At 37.3% G+C, this 27,671-nt stretch overlaps 1 protein-coding gene across 5 annotated transcripts; it reads right to left on the reverse strand.

Annotated features, from left to right (window-relative positions):
- Positions 1-18: 18 nt before the first annotated feature.
- LOC109572344 (zinc finger protein 420) lies at positions 19-27,671 on the reverse strand. Of its 5 annotated transcripts, XM_070772014.1 has the most exons (5): positions 27,348-27,671; positions 25,678-25,728; positions 17,283-17,369; positions 15,852-15,978; positions 19-3,225 (listed from the first exon to the last, which is right to left on the reverse strand). In XM_070772014.1, the coding sequence occupies exons 3-5, from the start codon at positions 17,289-17,291 to the stop codon at positions 1,298-1,300; spliced, it is 2,064 nt and encodes a 687-aa protein (XP_070628115.1). In that variant the 5' UTR covers positions 17,292-17,369; positions 25,678-25,728; positions 27,348-27,671; the 3' UTR covers positions 19-1,297. The 5 variants fall into 5 exon arrangements, with proteins under 5 accessions (XP_070628115.1, XP_070628116.1, XP_070628120.1 ...); XM_070772015.1 differs by lacking the exon at positions 25,678-25,728; XM_070772019.1 differs by lacking the exons at positions 15,852-15,978; positions 17,283-17,369; positions 25,678-25,728; positions 27,348-27,671 and adding exons at positions 7,316-7,400; positions 12,335-12,466.

The raw sequence follows: 27,671 nt of genomic DNA on the forward strand, positions 1-27,671 counted from the left end.
AACAAAATGACAACAGCATCAACAAACAAGTTTAATTTTATATAAAGAAATACAGAAGGCAGGCAGACCCAAAATGGTATGGCTGTTCCATAAAATCAACGTAAGTGGAGACATGTTCTGTAATCCTGTTCCATCATCCTTAATACTCAGATACCATTCTCAAAGTTCCTACAGAATTGCCAGAGCTGCAGATTTAAATATCCACATTGTAGGCAGTGAAACAAAAAAGTGCAAAAAAGGAAATTATTTCTTAAATGTTCTATTCATACAAACACTTCTTCCAGCTTATAGATCTTCAAGGGAGGCTGAGAAAGTTTTTCAGCCAAGAATTCTATTACTGAAGAAAAAAGAATGAATTTGGGGTAGGGAAATATAGTCTCTGATACAGATTCACATCATTTTTAATTGCAAAATAGCCTATAATATCAGTTTTTTTAGTTTAACTCAAAAGCTGTGCATTCAAATTTTTAAAAATTTCTTAGTAGAAAGATTTATTTTGGCTATCCATTTTTTTTTTTCCTTTCTAAGTAACACTCGTACCTAGTGGTCAGAGATGGCAGAAAATAAGAGCTTTTGGACTTTGTTACAATTCAAATCTCTTCAACGATTCACTGATTAAATCTACAGGGTTCTTTTTCTCATTATGAATTTCCTCTTACAGCATATGGGACAAGATGTGAATGAAAGCATTCTCATATTCATTACAGCATACAGTGCCCTCCTCTCAAATAATCAAGGTTCAGGGCTAATGAAAGATTTCTCAATATTCATTATACTCATAAATGTCTTCTCGTGCAAATTCTCTAAAATAACACGAGTAATAATGATAGCTAATATTTGTAAAATGCTATGTTGAAGGCACTGGTCTAAGAACCTTACATTTAATAACTTATATAATACTTCTGAGAATCTTATAAGGAAGGTATTCTTCTTAGGTCTATCTGATAACTGAGTAAACCAAAGCAGCAGTTAATTATCATGTTAAACGTCACAAAGGAAAGCAACTGAAAGAGTCAGATAATTTTGAAAAAGACATATGTCTATGGCTAAAAGTCTTCCTACATTTACATGAACAGAATTATTGTCTATTATAATTTGTTAAATTTGAGTAGGTTTCCAGTAATGACAGGTTTTTCTACATGGATTACATTAGCATTATCTTTCCCCCATACAAATTCACTGATTCTGAACTTTATGAAGCACATGTGTTTACATGTTCACATTTTAAGAATTCTTTGATAATAATGAATTAATGACCAGAGAAGGCTCTCTATATTAATTACAAGCATCAGGTAATTCATATATAAACTTGTGAGTCATGACTGAAGTCTATCCCACATTCCTTATATGCAAAAGATTTCTCACTGATATGAATTCTTTGATGTTGAGTTAGTTGTGAACCACGAGTAAAGGCCTTCCCACATTCCCGACACTGATATGGTTTCTCACCAGTATGAACTCTCTGATGTCGAGAAAGATGTGAGCTTTGAGTAAAGGCTTTTCTACACTCTTTGCATTCATAGGGTTTCTCACCAGTATGGATTCTCTGATGTAGAGTAAGTTGAGAACCGTGACTAAAGGCCTTCCCACATTCCTTGCATCCATAGGGTTTTTCTCCAGTGTGAATTCGTTGATGTTGAGTAAGTTGTGAACCACGAATGAAGGCCTTCCCACATTCCTTGCACTGATACGGTTTCTCACCTGTATGAATTCTCTGGTGCTGTATAAGTAGTAAGCCACGAGCAAAGGCCTTCCCACATTCATTACATACATAGGGTTTCTCACCAGTATGAAGTCTCTGATGCTGAGAAAGATGTGAACTCTGCGTAAAGGCCATTCTACATTCTTTACATTCATAGGGCTTCTCACCAGTATGAATTCTCTGATGTTGTGTAAGCTGTGAGCCACGAATAAAAGACTTCCCACATTCCTTACACTCATAAGGTTTCTCACCAGTGTGAATTCTCTCATGCTGAGTAAGTTCTGAGCCACGACTAAAGGTCTTTCCACATTCCTTACACTCATAGGGTTTTTCACCAGTGTGAATCCTTTGATGTCGGGTAAGGAGGGAGCCACGATTAAAGGCCTTTCCACATTCCTTACACTGATAGGGTTTCTCACCAGTATGAATTCTCTGATGTTGAGTAAGTTGTGAGCCATGACTAAAGGTCTTTCCACATTCCTTACATTCATAGGGCTTCTCATTGGTATGAATTCTCTGGTGTTGAGTAAGTTGTGAGCCACGGATAAAGGCCTTCCCACATTCTTCACATTTATAGGGTTTTTCACCAGTATGAATCCTCTGATGTTGCATAAGTAATGAGCCACGAATAAAGGCCTTTCCACACTCCTGACATTCATATGGCTTTTCCCCATTATGTATTTTCTGATGTTGAGAAAGCTGTGAGCCACAAATAAAAGCTTTGCCACATTCCTTACATTCATAGGGTTTTTCACCAGTATGAATTCTCTTATGAAGAATAAGTTGTGAGAGTTGTGTAAAGACCTTCCTACATTCTTTACATTCATAGAGTTTCTCACCAGTATGAAGTCTCTGGTGCAGGGTAAGTTGTGAGTTCTGAGTAAAGGCCTTCCCACATTCTTTACATTCATAAGGTTTCTCCCCAGTATGGACTTTTTGATGTCGGGTGAGTTGTGAGCTTCGAATAAAGGCTTTCCCACATTCTTCGCATTTATATGGTTTTTCACCAGTATGAATTCTATGATGTAAAATAAGTTGGGAGCTCTGAGTAAAGGCCTTCCCACATTCCTTGCATGCATAGGGTTTCTCACCAGTATGAAGTCTCTGATGAAGACTGAGCTGTGAATCACGACTAAAGGCCTTCCCACATTGCTTACATTCATAGGGTTTTTCACCAGTATGAATACTCTGATGTTGAGTTAGGTGTGAGGCTCGTCTAAAGGCCTTCCCACATTCCTTACATTTATAGGGTTTCTCAGTAGAATGACACCTGGGATGTTGAGATAAATAAGCATGCTGGTTGAAAATAGACATGTTGTCATATATGATCATTCCTTGACTGAAATATGCCTGATTTTCTTGTTGCTTTTCCAATGTGCCTTTGACTTCCAAATAATCTCTGGAACTAGAGTTCTCAAGATCACAGTTTTCAAGTCTGGCACTCATTTCCCATTGGGATAATCCTGTTTCATAAATGTCTTTTTTTGGAGATAAGAGCTTGTTTGCCCCCCTTGAGGGCAAGTCTGAAAGGTAAGAGGAAAATTTCTGTTGTCATTTCAAAAGAACTTCCATAGTAGAAAAGACTGTATATGAAAAAATATATATGGAAATAATATCCATAGGAAATAACCTCAGTGTTTTCCAAACATTGTGTACTACTTACCTTTCACATCAGAACCTGATATATATTTGGTTTTATAAAACAATGCCTATTCTGTTTTCTATTTTATTCTATACTACACCATTTTAGTCATCTTTTTCCTCTCCACTCCATCTTCTCTCACACACAGAGTCAAAAACCACTACACTGATTTCATGCCACAGTAATGTGTTGCTGGAGCTTCCCTAATGGCCCAGTGGTAAAGAACCCACCTGCCAATGCAGGAGATGTGGGCTCCATCCCTGGGTCAGGAAGATCCCCTGGAAGTTGAATTAATTACAAATGACCAGTGAGTTCATCAGTCATGCCTATGTAATGAAGCCTTCATGAAAAGTCCTAACAGAAGGGATTCAGAGAGCTTCTGAGTCAGTGAATACACTGAAGTGTTAAAAGAGTGGTATACTTGGAGAGGGTATGGAAGCTCTGCAACTCTTCTCCATACCTTCCTATGGTATAAGCCTTACAGTTGGTGTGTTTTTTTTTTTTTTTTTCTTTTTCTTTTCTGTAATGCAAGAGTATGAGTTAAACTTTGATTGTCAAAGCATTCATTTCAAGCATGTCTGCACCAATAAACACGCTGCCAGCCACACAACTAGGTAGAGGCAGGCTGAGGCAGGCTGCATCCCCACAGTGAGCTCCTTTGTTTTAGAGACCTTAGTTGATTTCAGTAAACTGGGCCACTTGTTTTTTATCTTCCCACGCTTTAGACTCCCAATTCCACGTTTTAAATTCACTAATGAGTGGGCCTGTGAAATCCTCAATCCCAGTTAAAGCAGAACCCCAGGCTCACACAGGCCTGTGTGCTGGCTCTCTTTCTCTCTCCTGCATTCTCCCTTCCCTAATAACCTCACTGTATGGCCTCAGATGTGCTGTGTAATTTCCAGGTCCTGTAAGTAAATAAACTTCTATTTTCTTAAAGTTTTCCTGATACATACTACTGATACATACTTGCAATCATCATAAGAACTACAAGGGCTGGTCTGGCCACAGTATTGATTATTGATAGGCTGATTCCAGCATAAACAGTAAAAACTACGCATTTCTTTCATTTAGCTGCTCCTGAGTTGTATCCTTTATAATAAACTGTTAAGTGTCAATGTTTCTCTAAGATCTGTGAACCATTCTAGCAAATTATTGAACCTGAGATTTATAGCCACTGAGAAACCCTGATTTACAGCCAGTCAGTCAGAAGTACCTGTGACAACTTGGAACTTGGAATTGTCATCTGAAGTGGTGGTCAATCTTATTGGACTGAGTCCTTAACTTGTGGTGTCTGTACTACTCTGGGGAGTCAGTGTCAGAACTGAGTTAAACTTTAGAATACCCAGTTGGTGTCCACCAAGAACTAGAGAATTGTTTGGTATGGGAAAATCCACACATCTAGGATCAAAAGTGTTGTGTAAGTAGAAGGAAACAGTATCTTACCCCCTTTTAGGACCTAATATAAACAGACAAGAAATAAAGACAGAGAAGACTGGAACATAAGATGGGTAGATGGGTAAAACTGATGACATGTTAACACATTACAACAAAATTAGAAATTACAAAAGCATGCAAAAAATATATAATGTAATTAAGATACTTCCATATAATGATTATCATAAAAGGAAAATGACAGAAAAGCAAAACCCACAATTTAAAACTAAATACCAAGAGCAACCTTGTGGGAAATCCCATGAGATTCAGCTAATGTACCACAGAAAACTTATAGCCTTAACTCCATTTATTAGAAAATAAGAAATAACTAAAAACAAGAGAATTAAGGTTCAACTCAAGAAGGAGAGAGAGAAATAAAACAATTAGCTATCTAAAAATCAATAAACAAGTAAACTAGAATGCAGAAAGAATAGAAATGGGTAGCAAAACTACAAGTTAATTATTTGCAAACACCAATACATGATACAGAACTTTGACATGTAGGAAAAAAATCAGATTGGGCACAAAGCCAAAACACTGGAAAAGAAAAGACCTTAAATCCCCCAAATCCAAAGGAATTAAAAAGTGCTTATGACAAAAAAAACTATATATAACTAAACAGTAAATTAAAAAATGCTGAAATGGATGAAAATAATTTTTAAAATGACCCATGAAGATAGAAAATCTGAATATATATCAATAACCACATTAGAATTTAAAATTTGAGTTCAATGTCTATGCTCCTAAAAGGCAATAGATACTGATGACTGACAGTATTATTGGCAAGATCATATATAACTGTTCTTGAACATATAAAAATATAGAAATCCATCCAAGTCATTTTACAAAATTAAATGAACTCAGGTAACAAAACTGGACAAAGAAAGCTCAGGAAAACCAATCCAATTTCACAAACAAACATAGGTAAATTTTTAAAAGTAAAATATTAGCAACAGAGAATCTAGCTGTGTATTTAAGGACTAATACATCATTATCAAATAAGGTTTATCCTACAAACACAGAAATAGCTCAACATCAGAAAATGTATTTTAAGACTCTAAGACCAAATGGCTCTTCCTTAACCTAATTAAGGGTATTAACCAGAAACCTACATAAACATATTTAATAGAAAATTTTTAAATTAAACATTAGAAGCACCCCCAATTAGTTTGAAAAACAAAACTAACTGTTTTCAAAATGTGATATACTCAAATACTCAGCTCCTTCTACTGATTAGTTTTCTTTTAATGGTACATATAGAAAATAAAAGGATCATACATTATATGCGGAGAGCAAATTATCAACCTAGAAATCCAAAATGATCCACTGAAAAACTATTAGATACTTCTGTAAGGTTATTATCAATTTACAGAGATGAATATTTCACTCTATCTATGTATGTGTATTTATATCTATGAATTTTTTCACAGAACAAAATATTCCTATTTATAATATGAACAAAATTTATGAAGTACTAAGGAAATTACTTACCAAAAAATGTGCAAGATCTTTTAAAAAGGCAATGAAACTTTATAGAGGACATAAAAAGAAAAGTAGATATAGTATGTTCAAAGGTAGAAGGATTCAATACTGCAAGTAGATGAACAGTGGTCAGATTTCCCCAAAACACCAAGAAATGCTAGGTAATATATGACAAAGTATTACAAGTATTCCTTTTACAAGTATTCCACAGTTAAAAAAAAGTAAAGTGAAAGTGAAGTCACTCAGTCGTGTCCAACTCTTTGCGACCCCATGGACTGTAGCCTACCAGGCTCCTCTGTCCATGGGATTTTCCAGGCAATAGTACTGGAGTGGATTGCCATTTCCTTCTCCAGGGGATCTTCCCGACCCAGGGATCAAACCCAGGTCTCCCGCATTGTAGACAGACGCTTTACCGTCTGAGCCACCAGGGAAGTCCTCAAAAAAGAAAAAAAAAAAAAAAAAGTAAAGCAGATCCAAAGGGGGCAAAATGAAGAGATCATCAGAAGCCAGAGGTTAGCTCTGAAGTCACAGCTACCCTTGGGACATTTGCTGACTTCACTTGCCTAAATGTCTGTATCTTAACGGTATAGAAAAAACCCAAGAGACAAAAAGGTCAAGGATTGGCACTGCTTCTCTTCACAAAATCAGAACTGTCCAAGGCCTACAGAGAAAGGAAAGGAAAAAGAGAAAGGAAAAAGATCCATCTGACCTCAAAGGAAAATGACAAGGAACATTTTTATCTTGCCCTAGAATCTCTATCAAATGAAGAAAAAGTGCTATGGATAATTTATCATTACACAAGAGCCCCCATGCTTGCAAGAAACTGAAGAATTAGACTGGTTTCCCAGGAACTGTAATTACTGAATGATACATGTAATATAAATGCTTGAAATATATGAAAATATAAAATCAAAACGAGAGGAAATATAGAAGAAATGAAAACATCTAAAGGAGAGGGAAAATAACAAAGTTCTAGAAATAAAGAAAACAATATAATCAATTATATTAAGATCTTAAGAAAATATCTTAAAACAGAGAAAATACAGATTACTTACAAAAGGAACAACAATGAGACAGATGGCAGACTTCTCAAGAGCAACAATAGAAGCCAGAAGACAGTGGAATAATATCTTCAGAGCACTGAGAAAAAAATAATTGTCAGCATAGAATTCTATACCCACTTAAATCATCAGGTAAAAATAAAGGTGAAGCAAAAAATATAAAATGAAGAGTATTTACTAATAATTGGTCTTGCCTAATGTATTTCAATCCCAATAGGAAGGTATGATGGAAGAGGAACAGTGTGCAAATAAAAAGATAATCATGCAAATAAATCTACAACCAAATACTACCACTATAAAACAAAATTAATGCCCACTGTGGGGGGTTAAAGGAAACAATTAAAATATTAGTCAAAAATAACATATCAGATTGGAAAGATTAATCAAAATGAAAGTATTCTAACATTCTTTATTGTCCTGGGAGAAGGGAGATACTGTCACCTTTCTTAAGGATGTGTTTTTTAAGTGACACAAACAATAGTAGTAATGATTAAATGACCAAAATAGACAGAAATACTCCTAAAATATTTAAACTCATGTCATTCAAATTTTTATCTACAAATTGACACGTATTTTAATGTAATGATTATCCAATGTTCATCAAAGTGTAGAAAAAGAGTACAGTCACACACTGCTGGTACAATCCTGATAAGAATTTTGTGAAAATGAAATGTGTATTTGACATAGACATGTCAATTTCACATCTTTTTATAAATCTCTACTCACTGCCACAGCAGCCACCAATTCATTTCAAGGTAGATAGCAAACACCCTCTTCCAACAACACAAGAGAAGACTCTACACATGGACATCACCAGATGGTCAACACCGAAATCAGACTGACTACATTCTTTGCAGCCAAAGATGGAGAAGCTCTATACAGTCAGCAAAAACAAGACTAGGAGCTGACTGTGGCTCACATCATGAACTCCTTATTGCCAAATTCAGACTGAAATTGAAGAAACTGGGGAAAACCACTACCATTCAGGTTTGACCTAAATCAAATCCCTTATGATTATACAGTAGAAGTGAGAAATAGATTTAAGGAACTAGATCTGATAGACAAGAGTGCCTGATGAACTATGGACAGAGGTTCGTGACATTATACAGGAGACAGGGATCAAGACCATCCTGAAGAAAAAGAAATGCAAAAAAGCAAAATGGCTGTCTGGGGAGGCCTTACAAATAGCTGTGAAAAGAAGAGAAGTGAAAAGCAAAGGAGAAAAGGAAAGATGTATCCATTTGAAGGCTGAGTTCCAAAGAATAGAAAGGAGAGATAAGAAAGCCATCCTCAGCGATCAATGCAAAGAAATAGAGGAAAACAACAGAATGGGAAAGACTAGAGATCTCTTCAAGAAAATTAGAGATACCAAGGGAACATTTCATGCAAAGATGGGCTCAATAAAGGACAGAAATGGTATGGACCTAACAGAAGCAGAAGATATTAAGAAGAGGTGGCAAGAATACACAGAAGAACTATACGAAAAAGATCTTCATGACCCAGATAATCACGATGGTGTGATCACTCACTTAGAGCCACACATCCTGGAATGTGAAGTCAAGTGGGCCTTAGGAAGTATCACTACAAACAAAGCCAGTGGAGGTGATGGAATTCCAGTTGAGCTATTTAAAATCCTAAAAGATGATGCTTTTAAAGTGCTGCACTCCATATGCTAGCAAATTTGGAAAACTCAGCAGTGGCCACAGGACTGGAAAAGGTCAGTTTTCATTCCAATCCCAAAGAAAGGCAATGCCAAAGAATGCTCCAGCTACCGCACAATTGCACTCATTTCACATGCTAGTAAAGTAATACTCAAAATTCTCCAAGCCAGGCTTCAACAATATGTGAACAGTTAACTTCCAGATGTTCAAGATGGATTTAGAAAAGGCAGAGGAACCAGAGATCAAATTGCCAACATTTGTTGGATCATCAAAAAAGCAAGAGTTCCAGAAAAACATCTATTTCTGCTTTACTAACTTTGCCAAAGCCTTTGACTGTGTGGATCACCACAAACTGTGGAAAATTCTGAAAGAGATGGAAATACCAGACCACCTGATCTGCCTCTTGAGAAATCTGTATGCAGGTCAGGATGCAACAGTTAGAACTGGACATGGAACAACAGACTGGTTCCAAATAGGAAAAGGAGTACGTCAAGGATGTATATTGTCACCCTGCTTATTTAACTTATATGCAGAGTACATCACGAGAAATGCTGGGCTAGTTGAAGCACAAGCTGGAATCAAGATTGCTGGGAGAAATATGAATAACCTCAGATATGCAGATGATACCACCCTTATGGCAGAAAGTGAAGAAGAAATAAAGAGCCTCTTGATGAACATGAAAGAGGAGAGTGAAAAAGTTGGCTTAAAGCTCAACATTCAGAAAACGAAGATCATGGCATCTGGTCCCATCACTTCATGGCAATCAGATGGGGAAACAGTGGCTGACTTTATTTTTTTTGGCTCCAAAATCACTGCTGATGGTGACTGCACTCGTGAAATTAAAAGACACTTACTTCTTGGAAGGAAAGTTATGACCAACCTAGACAGCATATTAAAAAGCAGAGACATCACTTTGTCAACAAAGGTCTGTATAGTCAAGGCTATGGTTTTTCCAGTGGTCATGTATGGATGTGAGAGTTGGACGTAAAGAAAGCTGAGCGCCGAAGAACTGATGGTTTGAACTGTGGTGTTGGAGAAGACTCTTGAGAGTCCCTTGGACTGCAAGGAGATCCAACCAGTCCATCCTAAAGGAAATCAGTCCTGGATGTTCATTGGAAGGACTGATGTTGAAGCTGAAACTCCAATATTTTGGCCACCTCATGTGAAGAGCTGACTCATTTGAAAAGACCCTGATACTGGGAAAGATTGAAGGTGTAAGGAGAAGGGAACGACAGAGGATGAGATGGTTGCATAGCATCACCGACTTGATGGACATGAGTTTTGGTAAACTCCAGGAATTGGTGATGGACAGGGAGGCCTGGCATGCTGTGGTTCATGGGGTCGCAAAGAGTCGGACACAACTGAGCAACTGAACTGAACTGAACAATCCTTTATATCTGTGGTTTTTAATTGTTGCCCCTGAAATCCTAGGTATGAGAGTGAGGCATATAGTTTATCACAAGACCTCTGCAAAGCAGTATTCAAACCAAATATTATATGTGGAAAGAATAACTATGTTTTACTATTAATTAAAACAGTTAATATCTAGTAAAATATTTAACTTCCATTAAAATGTAAAATTTTTCAAATATTACAATTACTGAAAACTACAAAACTGCACTGCATTAAAATGAATAAAGTGCATGTGATAAAAAAATTAAAGATAACCAGTAAGAGCATATAAATGGTATATGTCTTCCAAACTAAACAAGGGAGGAAATGGACCTAAAAAAAATAACTCTACCCATCCCAATTAAGGAAAGATTTTAAAAGGAATCAAAGAAGATCAAGAGAGTAAGCCAAGGGAATTCCCTGGTAGTTCAGTGGTTAAAACTCTGTGCTCTCACTGTAGAAGGCACAGGTTTAATCCCTGCTGGAAAACTAAGACCTTGCATGCCACACACTCAAAAAAAAAAAAAAAAAAAGAGTAAACCTAAAGCATTAAAACAGGAGAGAAATAAATCCAAACATATTCATATTGACAATAACAGTTAAATTTAAAATATAAATTCTCAGATAATATCATATTACAGTAGCCACCAAACATGTCAGAACATTTATTTGAACCTAAGGAACCTTCAAAAAAATAATATCAGTGTCCTGTATTCATTGATTTAATTGGTCTGGGGTGTGGCTTTGGACCTGAAATTTTAAAAGGAACCCTGCTATTTCCAAAGTGTATATAAGTTTGGAAATAATTTCTAAATATTTTTCCAAAGTGGTTATGCCAATTGATACCAATGTCAGTAAGGTATAGAACTCTTAAAAGAAACAGATCTACTCATGTATAATTCATATACCTACAGTTCATTCATTTAGCATACATGCAACTCAACAGCTTTTACTATATTCACAGAGTTGTGTGTGCAACAATCATCACAATCAAATTTTATAACATTTTTATCACTTCAATAAGAAACCCCATATCGATTAGCAGCAATTTTCAACTCCCCCATTTTCACTTTTCTATCCACCCTCACCTCCCAGCCCCCACCCCAGGGCTGGGCAACCACTAATACACTTTCTTTCTCCATGGATTTGTCTATTGTGGACATTTCATTTAAAGGGAATCATATAAATAGTCTTTGTGTCTGGCTTCTTTCATTTAGCATATTTTCAAGGTTCATCCATGTTGTATGTATCACAACTTCATTCTTTTTTAATTGCTGACTAATATTCCATTATAAGGATATATCAGTTTTATTCATCCATTCAGCTGACAGACATTTGGGTCATTTCCATTTTTTTGCTATTGTGAATAATGAAGTATATAATACTTCTGCCTTAAATAGTTGTAAACGCTTGATACTGTCATACTTCTTAATTTCTGCCAATCTAGTGTGTATGAAACAATTATCTCACTGGTTTTAATTTGCATTTCTGGACTGCTAATGAGGTTAAAGTTTTTCATGATTATTGGCTATTTGCATTCCCTTTTCCTTGAACTGTCTATAAATGTCTTTTACCTTTTTCTTAACCATCTATAGAAGATTTTTATATTCCACATACTAATTTAATTCTTCTGAATATGCATTGCAAGTATCTTCACCAAATTCAAGGCTTATCTTTTATGTCTTTTTATAAAGAGAATAATTTCCATGCAGTCAAATTATCAATCTTAGAATGATTATTAATATTTTTTAAAAGAACTAAACAGAACCTTTAGAAATAATCAATTTGGTTCTCCTCCAAATCTGTTCCTTTATAAAAACCTTTTATTGCTTGTCATTTTTGTGATTCAGTTTATTTCTTTGAATATTTCACCACTAGTTTATACTTACATTTAAAAATTCCAATATGTGAAATCATTTGCCACATAATCTGTTGTTTCCTTAGATTATCTATCACTCACCTGTGACCTGTTTCCTTGTGAGTTTGATGATATTTGTGAGCTCATCTTTTGTTGATCTTAATTTGTGAGAATTTTAAAGCCCTCTTACTTTGCTTCAGAGACAATATGCATTTGCTTCGGCCAGGATTCAGAGGGCATCACCTTAGAGAATAAAATGTCAACTCTTTTTTTTCTATTCTTTAACTACATTTCTTATTACTCTGTCATTCACTTTTCTTTAGATAAAATGTTTTCCTATTTTTCCTACAAAGTTAATGCCCGCCCCAAGCCCTTTATACTTACTATTTACTCCATCTACTTGGAATACTGTTCCCCCTGACTCATGCCCTTATTCAGGTAAAGTCTTTCTTCAAGTATTACTTTCTTAGAGAGGTTTTTCCAAAATCTACCTAAAATAATGCACCCCTCCATTTGCCATTTAGTTATTTGCCTATTCTACTTTATCTTTATTCATATTCTTTATTGCTACCTGCAATTGCTATATTTATTAAATAAATGTATGTACACATACATGCACACACATACATATTTTTATTTCCTTATTTTTTTGTATTTCTCCCACAAGAATGTAAGTTTCAGCAGAATAGGATTCTTGTTTAGATCATTATTTCTCCAGTGCCTACTACAATCATTGGCAGAGAATAGTCTTCCCAATAAATAAATATATTTTGAATAAACAAACATAGTTTTTTAAATGGAGGCAATAAATCTAAATACAGAAAAGTCTGGAAAGTAACTGACCCTCAAATTTATATAAAAGGGTTGTTATGGGGCGGGAGAAGGGGAGGGAAGAAGCAAGAGACAATTATATGCTAGTGACTTGAAGAGTCCAAGGACTAAAGTCATTATTTAGGTAGGAAAATCACTTATTAAAGTTCTCATTGATATAGGCTCTGTTCCTTATTTTGCTATAGGAAAAAAAATCAACTTTCTTCGACAATCACAGGTTCTTCCTGAGCTAATTTCCAATAAAAGGCAGTTCTAGCATATTCATTCTTTGTAAAATACGCAGTTCTTAAAATATGATATTCAACTACACAACACAAATAAGAGAATTTTTTTGTAATGAACTGTGTTTACTTGAATAGTTAGTAAAATACATTGATCCTCTGTCTCACTATATTAATTATAAGCTCTTCTGTTGTCAGAAAAACCATACATTTCTGCACCTATTTAAAAAATATTTAGAGTTGCTTTGGTAGATCTAAATTCTAACAATGAATCATAGCTTGCTTTTTCTGGCAATACCACAAGTGTCCCAGAATTCATTTCTCTCCCCTGATCATCAAGGAAGACAGGAGGGAAGACAGAAGGACGATAAGCAATTATATTTAAAGGATAGAGGAGATAAATGTACCCAATGAACTATGGATGGAGGTTCATGGCATTGTACAGGAGACAGCGATCAAGACCATCCCCAAGAAAAAGAAATCCAAAAAAGCAAACTGGCCGTCTGAGGAGGCCTTATAAATAGCTGTGAAAAGAGAAGCGAAAAGCAAAGGAGAAAAGGAAAGATATACTCACTTGAATGCAGAGTTCCAACTCACTTGAATGCAGAGTTCCAAAGAATGGCAAGGAGAGATAAGAAAGCCTTTCTCAGTAATCAATGCAAAGAAATAGAGGAAAACAATAGAATGGGAAAGACTAGAGATCTCTTCAAGAAAATTATATACCAAGGGAACGATTCATGCAAAGATGGGTTCAATAAAGGACAGAAATGGTATGGACCTAACAGAAGCAGAAGATATTAAGAAGAGGTGGCAAGAATACACAGAAGAACTATACAAAAAAGATCTTCATGACCCAGATAATCACGATGGTGTGATCACTCACCTAGAGCCAGACATCCTGGAATGTGAAGTCAAGTGGGCCTTAGAAAGCATCACTATAAGCAAAGCTAGTGAAGGTGATGGAATTCCAGTTGAGCTATTTCAAATCCTAAAAGATGATGCTGTGAAAGTGCTGCACTCAATATGTCAGCAAATTTGGAAAACTGAGCAGTGGCTACAGGACTGGAAAAGGTCAGTTTTCATTCCAATCCCAAAGAAAGGCAATGCCAAAGAATGCTCAAGCTACCGCACAACTGCACTCATCTCACACGCTAGTAAAGTAATGCTCAAAATTCTCCAAGCCAGGCTTCAACAATACGTGAACGATGAACTTCCAGATGTTCAAGATGGATTTAGAAAAGGCAGAGGAACCAGAGATCAAATTGCCAACATCTGCTGGATCATCAAAAAAGCAAGAGAGTTCCAGAAAAACATCTACTTCTGCTTTACTGACTATGCCAAAACCTTTCACTGTGTAGATCACCACAAACTGTGGAAAATTCTGAAAGAGATGAAAATACCAGACCACCTGACCTGCCTCTTGAGAAACCTGTATGCAGGTCAGGAAGCAACAGTTAGAACTGGACATGGAACAACAGACTGGTTCCAAATAGGAAAAGGAGTACGTCAAGGATGTATATTGTCACCCTGCTTATTTAACTTACATGCAGAGTACATCACGAGAAACTCTGGGCTCATTGAAGCACAAGCTGGAGTCAAGATTGCTGGGAGAAATATCAATAACCTCAGATATGCAGATAACACCACCCTTATGGTAGAAAGTGAAGAAGATGTAAAGAGCCTCTTGATGAACATGAAAGAGGAGAGTGAAAAAGTTGGCTTAAAGCTCAACATTCAGAAAACGAAGATCATGGCATCCGGTCCCATCACTTCATGGCAATTAGATGGGGAAACAGTGGAAACAGTGGCTGACTTTATTCTTGGGGGCTCCAAAAATCACTGCTGATGGTAACTGCAGCCATGAAATTAAAAGACTCATGGTCCTTGGAAGAAAAGTTATGACCAACCTAGACACCATATTAAAAAGAAGAGACATTACTTTGCCAACAAAGGTCTGTCTAGTCAAGGCAATGGTTTTTCCAGTCGTCATGTATGGATTTGAGAGTTGGACTGTGAAGAAAGCTGAGCGCCGAAGAACTGATGCTTCTGAACTGTGGTGTTGGAGAAGGCTCTTGAGAGTCCCTTGGACTGCAAGGAGATCCAACCAGACCATCCTAAAGGAAATCAGTCCTGAATATTCATTGGAAGGACTGATGCTGTAGCTGAAACTCCAATACTTTGGCCACCTGACGCGAAGAGCTGACTCACTGGAAAAGACCCTGATGCTGGGAATGATTGAAAGCAGGAGGAGAAGAGGACGACAGAAGATGAGATGGTTGGATGGCATCACTGACATGATGGACATGAGTTTGAGTAAACTCCAGGAGTTGGTGATGGACAGGGAGGCCTGGCATGCTGCAGTCCATGGGGTCGCAAAGTGTCGGACACAACTGAGCGACTGAACTGAACTGAATGAAACTATCCATTCTACTTCTAGCAATTTAAAACTATCCCTTTGAGAATAATACAAAATGCAGTTAATTACTTAAAAACAACCTTGAAATAATGGAAACGAAAACAGCCATTCCAAAGATAGATCCTGAAATACTAGGGGTAGATGTTCTTACCTAGTGAAACTAAGTTACTATAGTTCTCCAACATCACATCTCTATACAAATCCCTTTGAGCTGAGTCCAGGCAATCCCACTCTTCCTGAGAGAAGTCAATGGCAACATCCCTGAACATCACTGATCTCTGAAACAGAAACATAATAGTAGTTGTGAAAATAAAGAAAATACTTTTTCAATGGAAGGGGAGATGATGGAGAGAGCTCTCTACAAAGAAGGGAACCGAGCAATTTGGCTGGGCAGTCTTTTACATGGATGAGACACTAAACAAATGGGTGCTTCTCAGGTTTCTTTTTATGCTTGTCGCTGTAGATAGATTATCCATCTATGTTGCTGCATATAGAATATCTCATTATACACATAAATCTGGAAATTCATAAAGTAAATGCAACATCCCAATTAAAAGAAATAGCACACAAAGTACCCTGTATAATATGTATCTTATATACCATACATACATGCTCAATAAATGCGAGTTTCTCTTTCTTCTCCATTTAAGAAAGAAAAACACTTGGTAAATATTTCTGTAAAATCTTATAAAATCTCTATAAGATTTGTATAAAATGAAAGAATTTACTGAAACCTCAGGTTCATTATATTAATATCAGAACATTACATCAAAAAAAAAAGAACATTACATCATAAGCATTTTCCTATTACCAACGATTTAATAAATACTTAAAATAGGCTATACAATAGCTCCATATAATGACTATATCTAACTTAGTAAGTGTGCATCTTTAAATACTTTAGGTTATATAAAAACCTTGTAAGCATTTCTTACTTTTGGGAGTTTATAATTCTCAATAGCATCATCATATGAATAATGATCTTTCTTGTTGCTATTCATCACTTAAAAAACTCACCTTTTTCCTTATTCCAAGCAACAGAAAGGTGGCATGGATAATCTAAACTTACACATTCAAGATTAGCCCAACATGCTGAATCTCGAAATGATCCATGTTATTGGTACTTGGTCAATCAAGGATTCCCAGGGTAGATCCCTGATCCCTCTGTATTCAATCCCTAATTATGCTGATAATCTTAAAAGCTCACAAAGCATGAGGTCTTGCTATGTACGGACACTAAGCCCAGTAAACAGCAAATCCTACCTTGTCTAACCAGGAAACTTAGGTCTAAAGAGAATTTCAAAGTTTTCTCCTGTGTGGTGTGTAAACATCTCTGTGTCTCTGCTTTTGTTATATCAGTGCTCCCAGTCAAAGATGCTCATTGGATTTTTGCCTAAGCATGTGAGTATAAACTAGACTAGAAAGGCATACTTAGGGAAAACACTATCACTTATAACAACGGAACAAACCAGAAAGCACATTTCTGAGTGCGGTGAGTCAGGAAGGAAGTTTTCAGAATAAGCAATACAAACATGCACATACTCTGTAAAAAAGTGATTATTTAAAGAGGGTACTGGTTTACCTGAGCCATGGTTTTTAGAGCTGTGAGACATGATTGATCATCTTCTAGATTCCTATTTTAGAGAAGCACAGTCTGGAAAAGGTAGTGCTGGGGAGGGAAAAACAAAACCATGAGCCCATGCTTTGTACAAAGCTCCATATGGATAAGTCAGAGTTATCTTTGTTGTTTACCTCTTCCTGTCTCTTTCTACTATCCACAAAATACACACTAAGCAGGGGTGAAAGAGGTAGGTGATGGCTGTTACCCTGGTCAAACTCAATGCTCTCTCAATATACAAAAGAAAATATTTACAACTTCTCTGTTTCTAAAATGAAACTTGTAGGCAATAAGACACATTTATATACAGTACAGGAAATGGCAACCCACTCCAGTACTCTTGCCTGGAAAATCCCATGGACAGAGGAGCCTGGTAGGTTATAGTCCATGGGGTCACAAAGACTTGGACATGAGTGAGCGACTTCACTCATTCATACCAAAAAGAAGAGAGAATACCCACCTGTTACATTTTAATATGTTAATGATCATACACAACAACACAGAAGGCACAAACAGTTAAACACTTATGCTTACAACCACAGAAAACATGTCGTTGACATCACTTACAGCTGACATTTTAAAATAAAGGCCATATGTGTGTGTGTCTGTGTGTCTGTGTCTGTAGAATCAAGGAAACGCATTAACTACAAATAGAGACTTCTACAAGTATGAGCTAACTGGCAAGTCAAATATCACAAGCAGCGTTGCCACCAGTGCTGTAACTTTTTAAAACAGTTTTTAAAAACTCAGTAAATTTCTGAATAAAACAAAGTACAATCTTTTATCAAACCATGATAGCATTCCTGGAAGATTTAGCTAATAGTAAAACTATGCAATTAATAGTAAAAGAGCAAAGTTGAACAATTTGAAAAGTATGTGAGAGATTCTAGACCCAAATAATAAAAAACACATTCCACCCCGCCCGCAGCTGTGGTCCTCATTTTGCGGGTCACTGAACAATTTTTTTGTTGTGTACTGCAGGACATCTAGATCAAGAAGTTGGACAAACTATTGCCCACCAACTATCTTTTAAAATAAAGCTTTACTGAAATACATCTATACTCTATACTCATTCATTTATATACTGTCTTTGGTGGTTTCCACACTATAATGGCAGAGTTGAGAGTTGCAAGAGACCATATGGCCCATTAAGCCTAAAATATGTACCGTCTAGCCCTATACAGAAAAGCTGTCAAACCTACGATCTAGATTCATGGTTTGCTTCAGTCTTTCAAAAGCCAGAAGCCTTCAACCTCAGTTCAGTTATCTTAACATTGACAAGCACCCAGTTATATTTCTAAAACATCCCTGCAGAAAGTCACTGCCTCTACAGAGAATCACTGATACAGGTGCTCAACAAATAATTAGAAACTCCACTTCTTCCAGCTGCAATAGGTAACTATGCCCATCATAACAATAAAAGAGAATTCAGGTGAAATGAAAATCACAATTAAAAATGCATCACAGAGCTAAAGATACAAATTTAAGTGAACTAATTAAACTCCAAACAGTGCCAAGTTTTTCTTAAAAGACCTATGTGGATGCTCCCATTCATGGCAGGTTTAAACTAAATTTTACTTACCTTAAAGGTAAATAATCCAATTATTTCAATAAAAGGACAATATCAAAACAAGACAAAAAGCAAATTCCAACTATATGCTGTCTATAAGAAACACACTTTAAATACAAAGACACAGATAGGTTAAAAGTTAAATGGAGAAATATATATCATACAAACGCTAAGTATAAGGATGCTTGGGGCTGGTGCACTGGGACGACCCAGAGGGAGGGTATGGGGAGGGAGGAGGGAGGAGGGTTCAGGATGGGGAACACAGGTATACCTGTGGCAGATTCATTTTGATATTTGGCAATACTAATACAATATTGTAAAGTTTAAAAATAAAATAAAATTAAAAAAAAAAGAAAGCTTATATACTCATATTAATATAAGGCAAAATAGATTTCAAGACAAAGAGTAATACTGGAAATAAATGATAAATTTATCAAGAAAACATAGCCATCCTAAATGTGTAGAGACTTAACAAAAAAATATCAAATACTGAAAGCAAAACTTGACAGAACTAAAAGAAATAGACAAATCCACAATCAGATTTGGAAATTTTAACATCTTTCTCTCAGTAAATGATACAACAAAAATTTTTAAAAATTAGTAACAATATAGAGGATTTATTCAAAACTATCAAGCACTGTGATATAATTGCTATCATACCCAACTGTCAAGAACATCACACTCAACTGTCAAAAGCTGAGATGTGCTAGAGTGAGCTGAGCTGCCAGTTGTTAGAAAAGCTGATGAAGACAACAGCCAAAATAAAGTACCAGTCAAGCCCTTAATCTTTAATCACTTACTAATCAGCTAGTATAAGCAAGAGGCTAGCCAAGAGAAAGTGCTGACTCCCCTACTGATCCATTTTCCCCCACGAAACAGCACGTAAAGAGGGTCAGAAGGATAAATATAGATGCGTGGAATCATCTCACTGTCAAAGGAGTACCAAAAAAAGAGGCCCCTCCCATTTCATGGAGAGGGAGATAGAGGAAGGGCTAGGAGCAGAAGAGTATTGAGTACCAAGTCACAGTGGAGACAAAGTATCAAGGTTTGCCTCCCTATCCATGATAAGGAACTCTTGGCAGAGGTACCTGATAAAGAGGTATTGAAGGACTTCCCTGGTGGTACAGTGGATAAAAATCTGCCCGCCCGTGCACAGGACAAAGGTTCAATCCCTGGTCTGGGAAGATTCCCACATGCCACAGAGCAACTAAGCACAGCGCCACAACTACAGCTCTCTGAAACTAGAGAAAACCTGTGCACAGCAGCAACCAAATAGGTAAAATAAATGTACTCTTTAAAAAGAGAGAGAGATTATAATGGAGGCGAGAGAGATTATAATGGAGGCACTTGGGTTAGAAAGGCAGATGTGCATTAAGAGCATGACTGGCGAGGGGGCCTGAATCCTGGACTGCAACTCCCTTAGGATAACCACAACCAAAGTACTAAAAATATTTTAAGTGTGAGTCATTCAGAGTATATTTTCTGGTCTTGGTTCACACACAATTAAATTAGAAATAACAATAAGAGTTTTAGTAGGAACTTCAAATATCTGCAAATTAAACATACTTCTAAATAACCCATAAGAAGAAATCACAGGAGATTAGAAAATAGATTGAACTGAATGACTATGAAAACACAACTTATTGGAACTTCCCTGGAAGTCCAGTGGTTAGGACTCCACAGTTCTCTTGCAGGGGGCATGGATTCAATCTCAGGTCAGGGAATTAAGATTCCACAAGCTGCAAATTACCAAATTTTGTGGGCTGTAGCAAAACCAGTATTTAAAGGAAATTTTATAGCTTTAAATGATAGGTAAAAAGAGAGAGATCCCATCAGTGATTTAGGTTCCCACATTCAGGAGCTGGAAAAGAACAAATGAAGCTCAAAGTAAGAGGAAAAGAAATAAAGAAATAAACACAAAATCCACAATGGATTCAAAATGGATCCATTAAAATCCAAAATGGATTGACAGGGAATCAACAAAGTAAAAAATGTGTTCTTTCAAAAGATTAATACAATTGATAAGCTTCTAGCAAGTCTATGGAGAAAAAGAAATTACCAATATGGAGAATACACTACAGACTTCACAGGCATTAAAAGGATGACACAACTCTATGCCAATAAACTTGACAACATGAATGATATGGACAAATACCTTAAAAGACAAATTATTAAAAGTCACAGAAGAAGAAACAAAAAAGAAACTGCCCCACAGATATTAGAGAAATTGAATTTTCAGTAAAAAACAAAACACCCTGTCCACAGAGAGGACCCAGATGACTTCACCAGTAAATTCTACCAACATTTAAGGCTGATATAGTACTATTCTTGCATAAACTTTTTCAGAAAGTAGGAAAAAGAGTAAACATTCTTTTTTACATTTTGAGGCAAAAAACCCATAATACCAAACTTGACAAAAATATTACAAGAAAAAAATTATAGTTCAATATCTCTCATTAACACAGACACACAAAAAATTGTAAGGTAATATCAAATAGACTCCATTTGACTTTGGAACTGTGTTTCATATAAGACAAAATTAAATCCAACTGGAAAAAAAACCCCTAAGAACCAAAAGCAAATTGAAACAAACTTATCTGTTCATAATACTAGCAGGGTAAACACAGAAAGGAAGTGTTTATTTCAAGGAACTTTAAAATATATACATTTGACATTAGATTCCTAGTGCAATATAACCTACAGACAAAATAAATATAAACTGTTTTTCAGCAGCTATACTGTTATTAATTATATTGGCATTCTTATTCTAAAATATTTACATTCTGAAATAATAACATCAGGTACACAAATATCAATGAAAATGAAGCAAATATGTAGTTATCTTAATGTTATTAAGAATAAAGATTTCCAGAGTACAAAAAGAGATACAAATGTAAAAATTAAGAAAAACTATAACCTTTAAATTCATTGGAAATATCAGTATAAACTCAGGATCTATTTTTCTCCTTCTAAAAAATACATATGTAACCAGCTCTATAAAAACCTACAAGCAAAAAAAAAACAAAAAAACCTACAAGCAATAACAACCAGAAGCAATGAAAACTATCACCCTAATTGTGGCTTTTTAAAACAGTTTACCACTAAAAGGAACCACAGCTCCATATAGAAGTGGCTGATTTCATATTTAACACAGGAAAATATGGGCTTAGAACATCCTGTCACACCAGAAAGTTTGGAATCTACCGAAGACTCCAAAAGCCATCATAAGGAATTCAAAAAGAGCCAAGTCACAAGTAGTAAAGTAGTAAAGAAGATCCCACTGGTAAAAGATAATTTAAGTTTTAATAAGAATAACTGCTACAGACTGAACATACCAAACATATTTGAATCAACAAGTTCTTAATGGTAATTTAAAAGAAAAACATAGGATAAATTTTGAAAGACACTGAAAAATAATGAGATGTAAAATTAAGCTCTCATCCTATTTTTTTTTTGCCATATTTTAGTTCTCCCACCAGGGACTAACCCTGGGCCTGGGCAGTGAGATCACCGAGTGCTAACACGGGACCATCAGGGAATTCCCTATTCTACTTTTTTTGCATAAGCTATACTTCAGAGTAACTAAGACACTGATGAGAGGATGGTTCCCTTTGTAGAAGTATCCCAGCTAATAAATGCAGAAGAAATTATAGAATTAAATAATATTCTGTAACTTCTGATAAAATAATGGATTCTAAAGGAAAGATTATCAATGGCTGCTAACATCATATAAAGGAAACAACCAAATGTTATTCACTACTTCAGATACATACAAACACGTGCACTCATACATATATATCACTTGAAAGAAAAGTAGAAGAATAAAGGCAAGTACAGGGAGTTATCTACAGAGGGAAGAGACAAGGTGAAAGGGACAGGAATGGATGCTAGACTTCTCTAAATTCACCTTGTTCTATAGTTTTGATTTTAGAAATATGTAAATATTTTATGTGATTTTAAAACAAAATTAAATCAAAGTGGTGAGAAGACAATCCCTAAAAGTAGAAAGCAAGGTGAAACAAAGGAGCCTGTGTCTCTCAAGTTGATGGTTTACCTATAAGAAAGGTTATTATAGGTGACTTTAAAAACATAGAATTTGATTACAGATCCTTTAGTGGGTTATGTCCTATTGAACTACATGAAGTCTGGGCTGTTTTCTGTATTTATAAGATTAGCAAAAATGTTGGCCTTGTTATTTTGAAACTCTTCCTCTCAATCCAAAAGGAAGCAGAAAAAAATGGAAAAAGAAAGAACAGATGAAACAAATATAAATGGCAAGATGATAGATTTGACCCAAACTGTACCATTAACCACACTAAATACAAATAGTAAAAACACTCCAATTAAAAAATGGATATTGTTAAACTGGATAAAAACACAAGATCCAACGAACTGCTGCCTACAAGAAATGTACTTTATCAGAACACAAATAGGTTAAAAGTACAGAAAAAGACTGGACCTTAAAGAAAGCTGAGTGCCAAAGAACTGATGCCTTTGGGGAACTATGCTGGAGAAGACTCTTGAGAGTCCCTTGGACTGTAAGGAGATCAAATAGTCAATCCTAAGGAAATCAACCATGAATATTCATTGGAAGGACTGACGCTGAAGCTCCAATACTTTGGCCACCTGATGTGAAGAGCCAACTCACTGGAAAAGACCCTAATGCTGGGAAAGACTGAAGGCAAAAGGAGAAGCGGGCGGCAGAGGGCGAGATGGCTAGATAGCATCACCGATTCAATGGACATGAATCTGAGCAAACTCCAGGAGATAGTGAAGGACAGGGAGGCCTAGCATGCTGCAGTCCATGGGGTCTCAAAGACTCAGACACAACTTAGCACCTGCACAGTAACAACACAGAAAAAGATATACCATGCTAACATTAATGAAAAACAGCTGAAGTGGCTATATTAAATATCAGATAAATTAAATGTTCAAGCAAAGAATATTACCAGAGGAAACCATTTCAGAATGATAAAGGGGTCAATTCAACATCTGGACATATAGTCTGAAATATTTATGTAACTAATAATACAGCCTCCAAATAAATGAAACAAACTGATAGAAATTACAAAGAAAGGTAAATCCAACTCACTCAATAAGAGTACAGAAGATTTAAGGGGGCTTTCTTGGTGGCTCAGGGGTAAAGAATGCAATGCAGGAGATGTGGGTTTGATCCCTGGGTTGGGAAGATCCCCTGGAGGAGGGCATGGCAACCCACTCCAGTATTCTTGCCTGGAGAATCCCATGGACAGAGGAGCCTGGCAGGCTCAGGTCCATAGGGATGCAAAGAGTTGGACACAACTGAAGCGACTGAGTACAGCACACAGAAGATTTAAACACTACCAATCCAACAGTCTTAGCAAGTATTCACAGAACATTCCGCCCAACAGTGGCAGAATACAGTCTTTTCAGTGCACACCAAACATTTATAGGAGAGCCCACACGTTCTGGGTCATAAAATAAATGTTCATAAATTTAAAACGATTCAAGTCATATGAAGTGTATTCTCTGAACATAATGGAATGAAATTAGAAATCAGTAGCAGAAAAACATCTGGAAGATCCTTAAAATGATCTTTTTCTTTTTCTTTTTTTTCTTTTGTTTTCTTCTTTTTCTTATGTTTGAAAACTAAATAAAGTGTTGCTAAATAACCCCATAACGACAAAGAAGAAATCCAAAGGCAAATTAGGAGGGATTATGAACTGAAGGCAGAATAACTGAAATAAGATTACCAAGTGATAACTTTTAAGGTGGGCATGTGATAGTTCATTACACTTTTGTGTATCTCTGAAAAAAAAAAAAAAGTTAAAACAGAATGCTGCTATGTCAGAAATAACACAACAGAGCTCTTCCTTTTGAAATTTATGGATCTCAAGGTCCTTCTTCCTCAATTTAACCACTACTAGGAAGCATCTGGGAGAAGGCAATGGCATCCCACTCCAGTACTCTTGCCTGGAAAATCCCATGGACGGAGGAGCCTGGTAGGCTGCAGTCCATGGGGTCGCTAGGAGTCAGACACGACTGAGCGACTTCACTTTCACTTTTCACTTTCATGCACTGGAGAAGGAAATGGCAACCCACTCCAGTGTTCTTGCCTGGAGAATCCCAGGGATGGGAAAGCCTGGTGGGCTGCCGTCTATGGGGTCGCACAGAGTCGGGCACGACTGAAGTGACTTAGCAGTAGCAGGAAGCATCTACAGAGAAGGCAATGGCACCCCACTCCAGTACTCTTGCCTGGAAAATCCCATGGACCGAGGAGCCTGGTGGGCTGCAGTCCATGGGGTCGCTACAGTCGGACACGACTGAGCGACTTCACTTTCACTTTTCACTTTCATGCACTGGAGAAGGAAATGGCACCCCACTCTAGTACTTTGCCTGGAAAATCCCATGGACAGAGGAGCCTGGTGGGCTGCAGTCCATGGGGTCGCTAGAGTTGGACACGACTGAGCGACTTCACTTTCACTTTTCACTTTCATGCACTGGAGAAGGAAATGGCAACCCACTCCAGTGTTCTTGCCTGGAGAATCTCAGGGACGGGGGAGCCTGGTGGGCTGCCGTCTGTGGGGGTCGCACAGAGTCGGACACGACTAAAGCCACGCAGCAGCAGCAGCAGCAGGAAGCATCTATCACAATTAACTGCACATAAATTCCTTGCTCCCAGTCTACAGAAAATTGCCTGCCCCCTCCATCATTTGAGAAGGCTTAGGTGGGACATTTCAAAAAGAAAAGATTCTTACGTCCTGAAAAAACAAAATCATTTCATGAAACAAAGAGGAAACATATACACACCTTGAAGCTTGCTTCTGACTGTACAACAGTCATTCTTCCTTCCTCTGGGTGCTACTCTCAGAGGGGGAAAAAAAAAGAACCATGAGATACTGGCCCTTTCTGAAGGTATACTCTAAATTAGAACCCCCACCCCATTAATCTACCCCTCATTTAATACAGAGGAAAATCAGAAGGAAACTAGAACAGTTCTGCACTTTCTGTATTAGAAAGAAGGGCCAAGATCACAGCCATCTTGGGCTAGAATCTGTTTCTGAATTCAAAGCTGTCTGTTGGAGACAAGCTGCAGTGGAGTATACAATTTCCCAAGTCTCTCACTGACTCTTCTAGAACACTCTCTGGAAGTATTTCCACTCCTGGAATTCCATTACATTTCCCAGTGACCTGTCTTGAAGGTGCCATCAGTTCTAAAATTCTCATCTCAAAAATCTGTGCTTTAGAAATAACTAATATTCTTGAATCAGGAGTTCAAATTTCTGACTTATTCCTTCCTGTCACTTTTCTGCATTCAAAACCCTGAAGGTTATAAGGTGAGAGGGCACCAGCAAGCAGTAGGGAAGTTACATCTTAAATTCCACAGCAAACTAAGGATAAATATGAAAAATGAAGCACCACAGCCAATGTGTGAAAAGAGGGGAAATGAATCACTGTGATCAAAAGAGAAAGAAGTCATCCTCAGAGGACCACATGGGATTCTTTGTGTTTTTTTTTTTTTTGTAATATTTATTTATTTGGCTGTTCCAGATCTTAGTTGCAGCATGAAGGATCTTTAGTTGCAGCATGTGGGATCTAATTCCCAAACCAGGGATGGAACCCAGGCCCCCTGGATCCGAAGCAGGGCATCTTAGCTACTGGATCACCAGGGAGGTACCCACATGGGATTCTTGATCCACAGGCAGACTCAGCCCCAGAATGAATCCAGAAATACCAAGATGCAATTTTACCTCTGTATCCAGATAAACTTCCATAAGGTCACAGGCTATGAAACATACAAATGACTTACAGAGTCGCACACGATCACATTTCCACAGTCTCACAGCCAGTCACAATCACCAAGTTAACACTTCACTGTTTGACCATCTAGTCTGAAAATCCAATCCTACACCGAACATACACATCACTCAAGCACATACAAGCACCCTGCTGGGGACACACAAAGCCCAAAATAACCTTTCACAACAACACTTTTACTCTTTTCACAGTCATTCAATCAGATAGTCAGAAAAACACAACCAAGTACCAGTTCAAGGAAACAGGCAATCACAAACATCGTGTTACAGAAACACGATCATAACACCTCAAAGTCACAGGCAAACCCCAGTAACACACACACAACCTCAAAGTAACACAAGCACTTCCAAACAGCCTGTCACAACAACACTGTCGCAAGCCGCAGTCTTGAACAAACGGTCCACACACAATTATACTGTCACATAAGCACATTTCCACTCAGGGAAGCAAGCGGTCAGGAATACAGTCAAAGCAGAACTACCACATCCTCAGAGTCACAAACAACTCACACTCACACAAACGCTTACACACAAAACCACAGTAGTACACGCCCATTCGCCGATACGGTAACCAATACCAGGTTGCCTGACACACACACACACACACACACACACACCACGACGCTTCCTCGGAGCGTTTCCGCCCTGGCGTTCCGGACATACCTCGATAGAGGGTGCAGTTCAGGGCCCAGGATCTGGTGCCCGGAGTCCCTGCCCGGTTTCGGGTTCGCCCGCCCTGCGGGAGCCAGGCCAAACTCCTCCAGGGACGCAGCCCTCTCCCCATGCGACGTCCCCAAATCACGCGAAAAAAAAAGGAAATGAAGCCGCTTCGGGACGCGGTGGCTCTGGGAAATGTAGTCCAACTCCGGGCAGGCTGTGGCTGACGGCCAGGACGCTAGGAGACCTAGTTCACCAACTCCCGGCGGGCTTCGTGGACCCCACTGCTGCTAGAACCAGTTAGCTCCAAATGCCGCGCCCCGGAGATTT

This window comes from Bos indicus, chromosome 18 (genome assembly GCF_029378745.1).
Source record: "Bos indicus isolate NIAB-ARS_2022 breed Sahiwal x Tharparkar chromosome 18, NIAB-ARS_B.indTharparkar_mat_pri_1.0, whole genome shotgun sequence".
Lineage (NCBI taxonomy): Eukaryota > Metazoa > Chordata > Mammalia > Artiodactyla > Bovidae > Bos > Bos indicus.

Coding starts and splice junctions, on each gene's coding strand:
- LOC109572344 (XM_070772015.1), bottom strand. Junction 3,226..15,851: donor TAGTAACTTAGTTTCACTAG/GTAAGAACATCT, acceptor CTTACCTTTCAG/ACTTGCCCTCAAGGGGGGCA.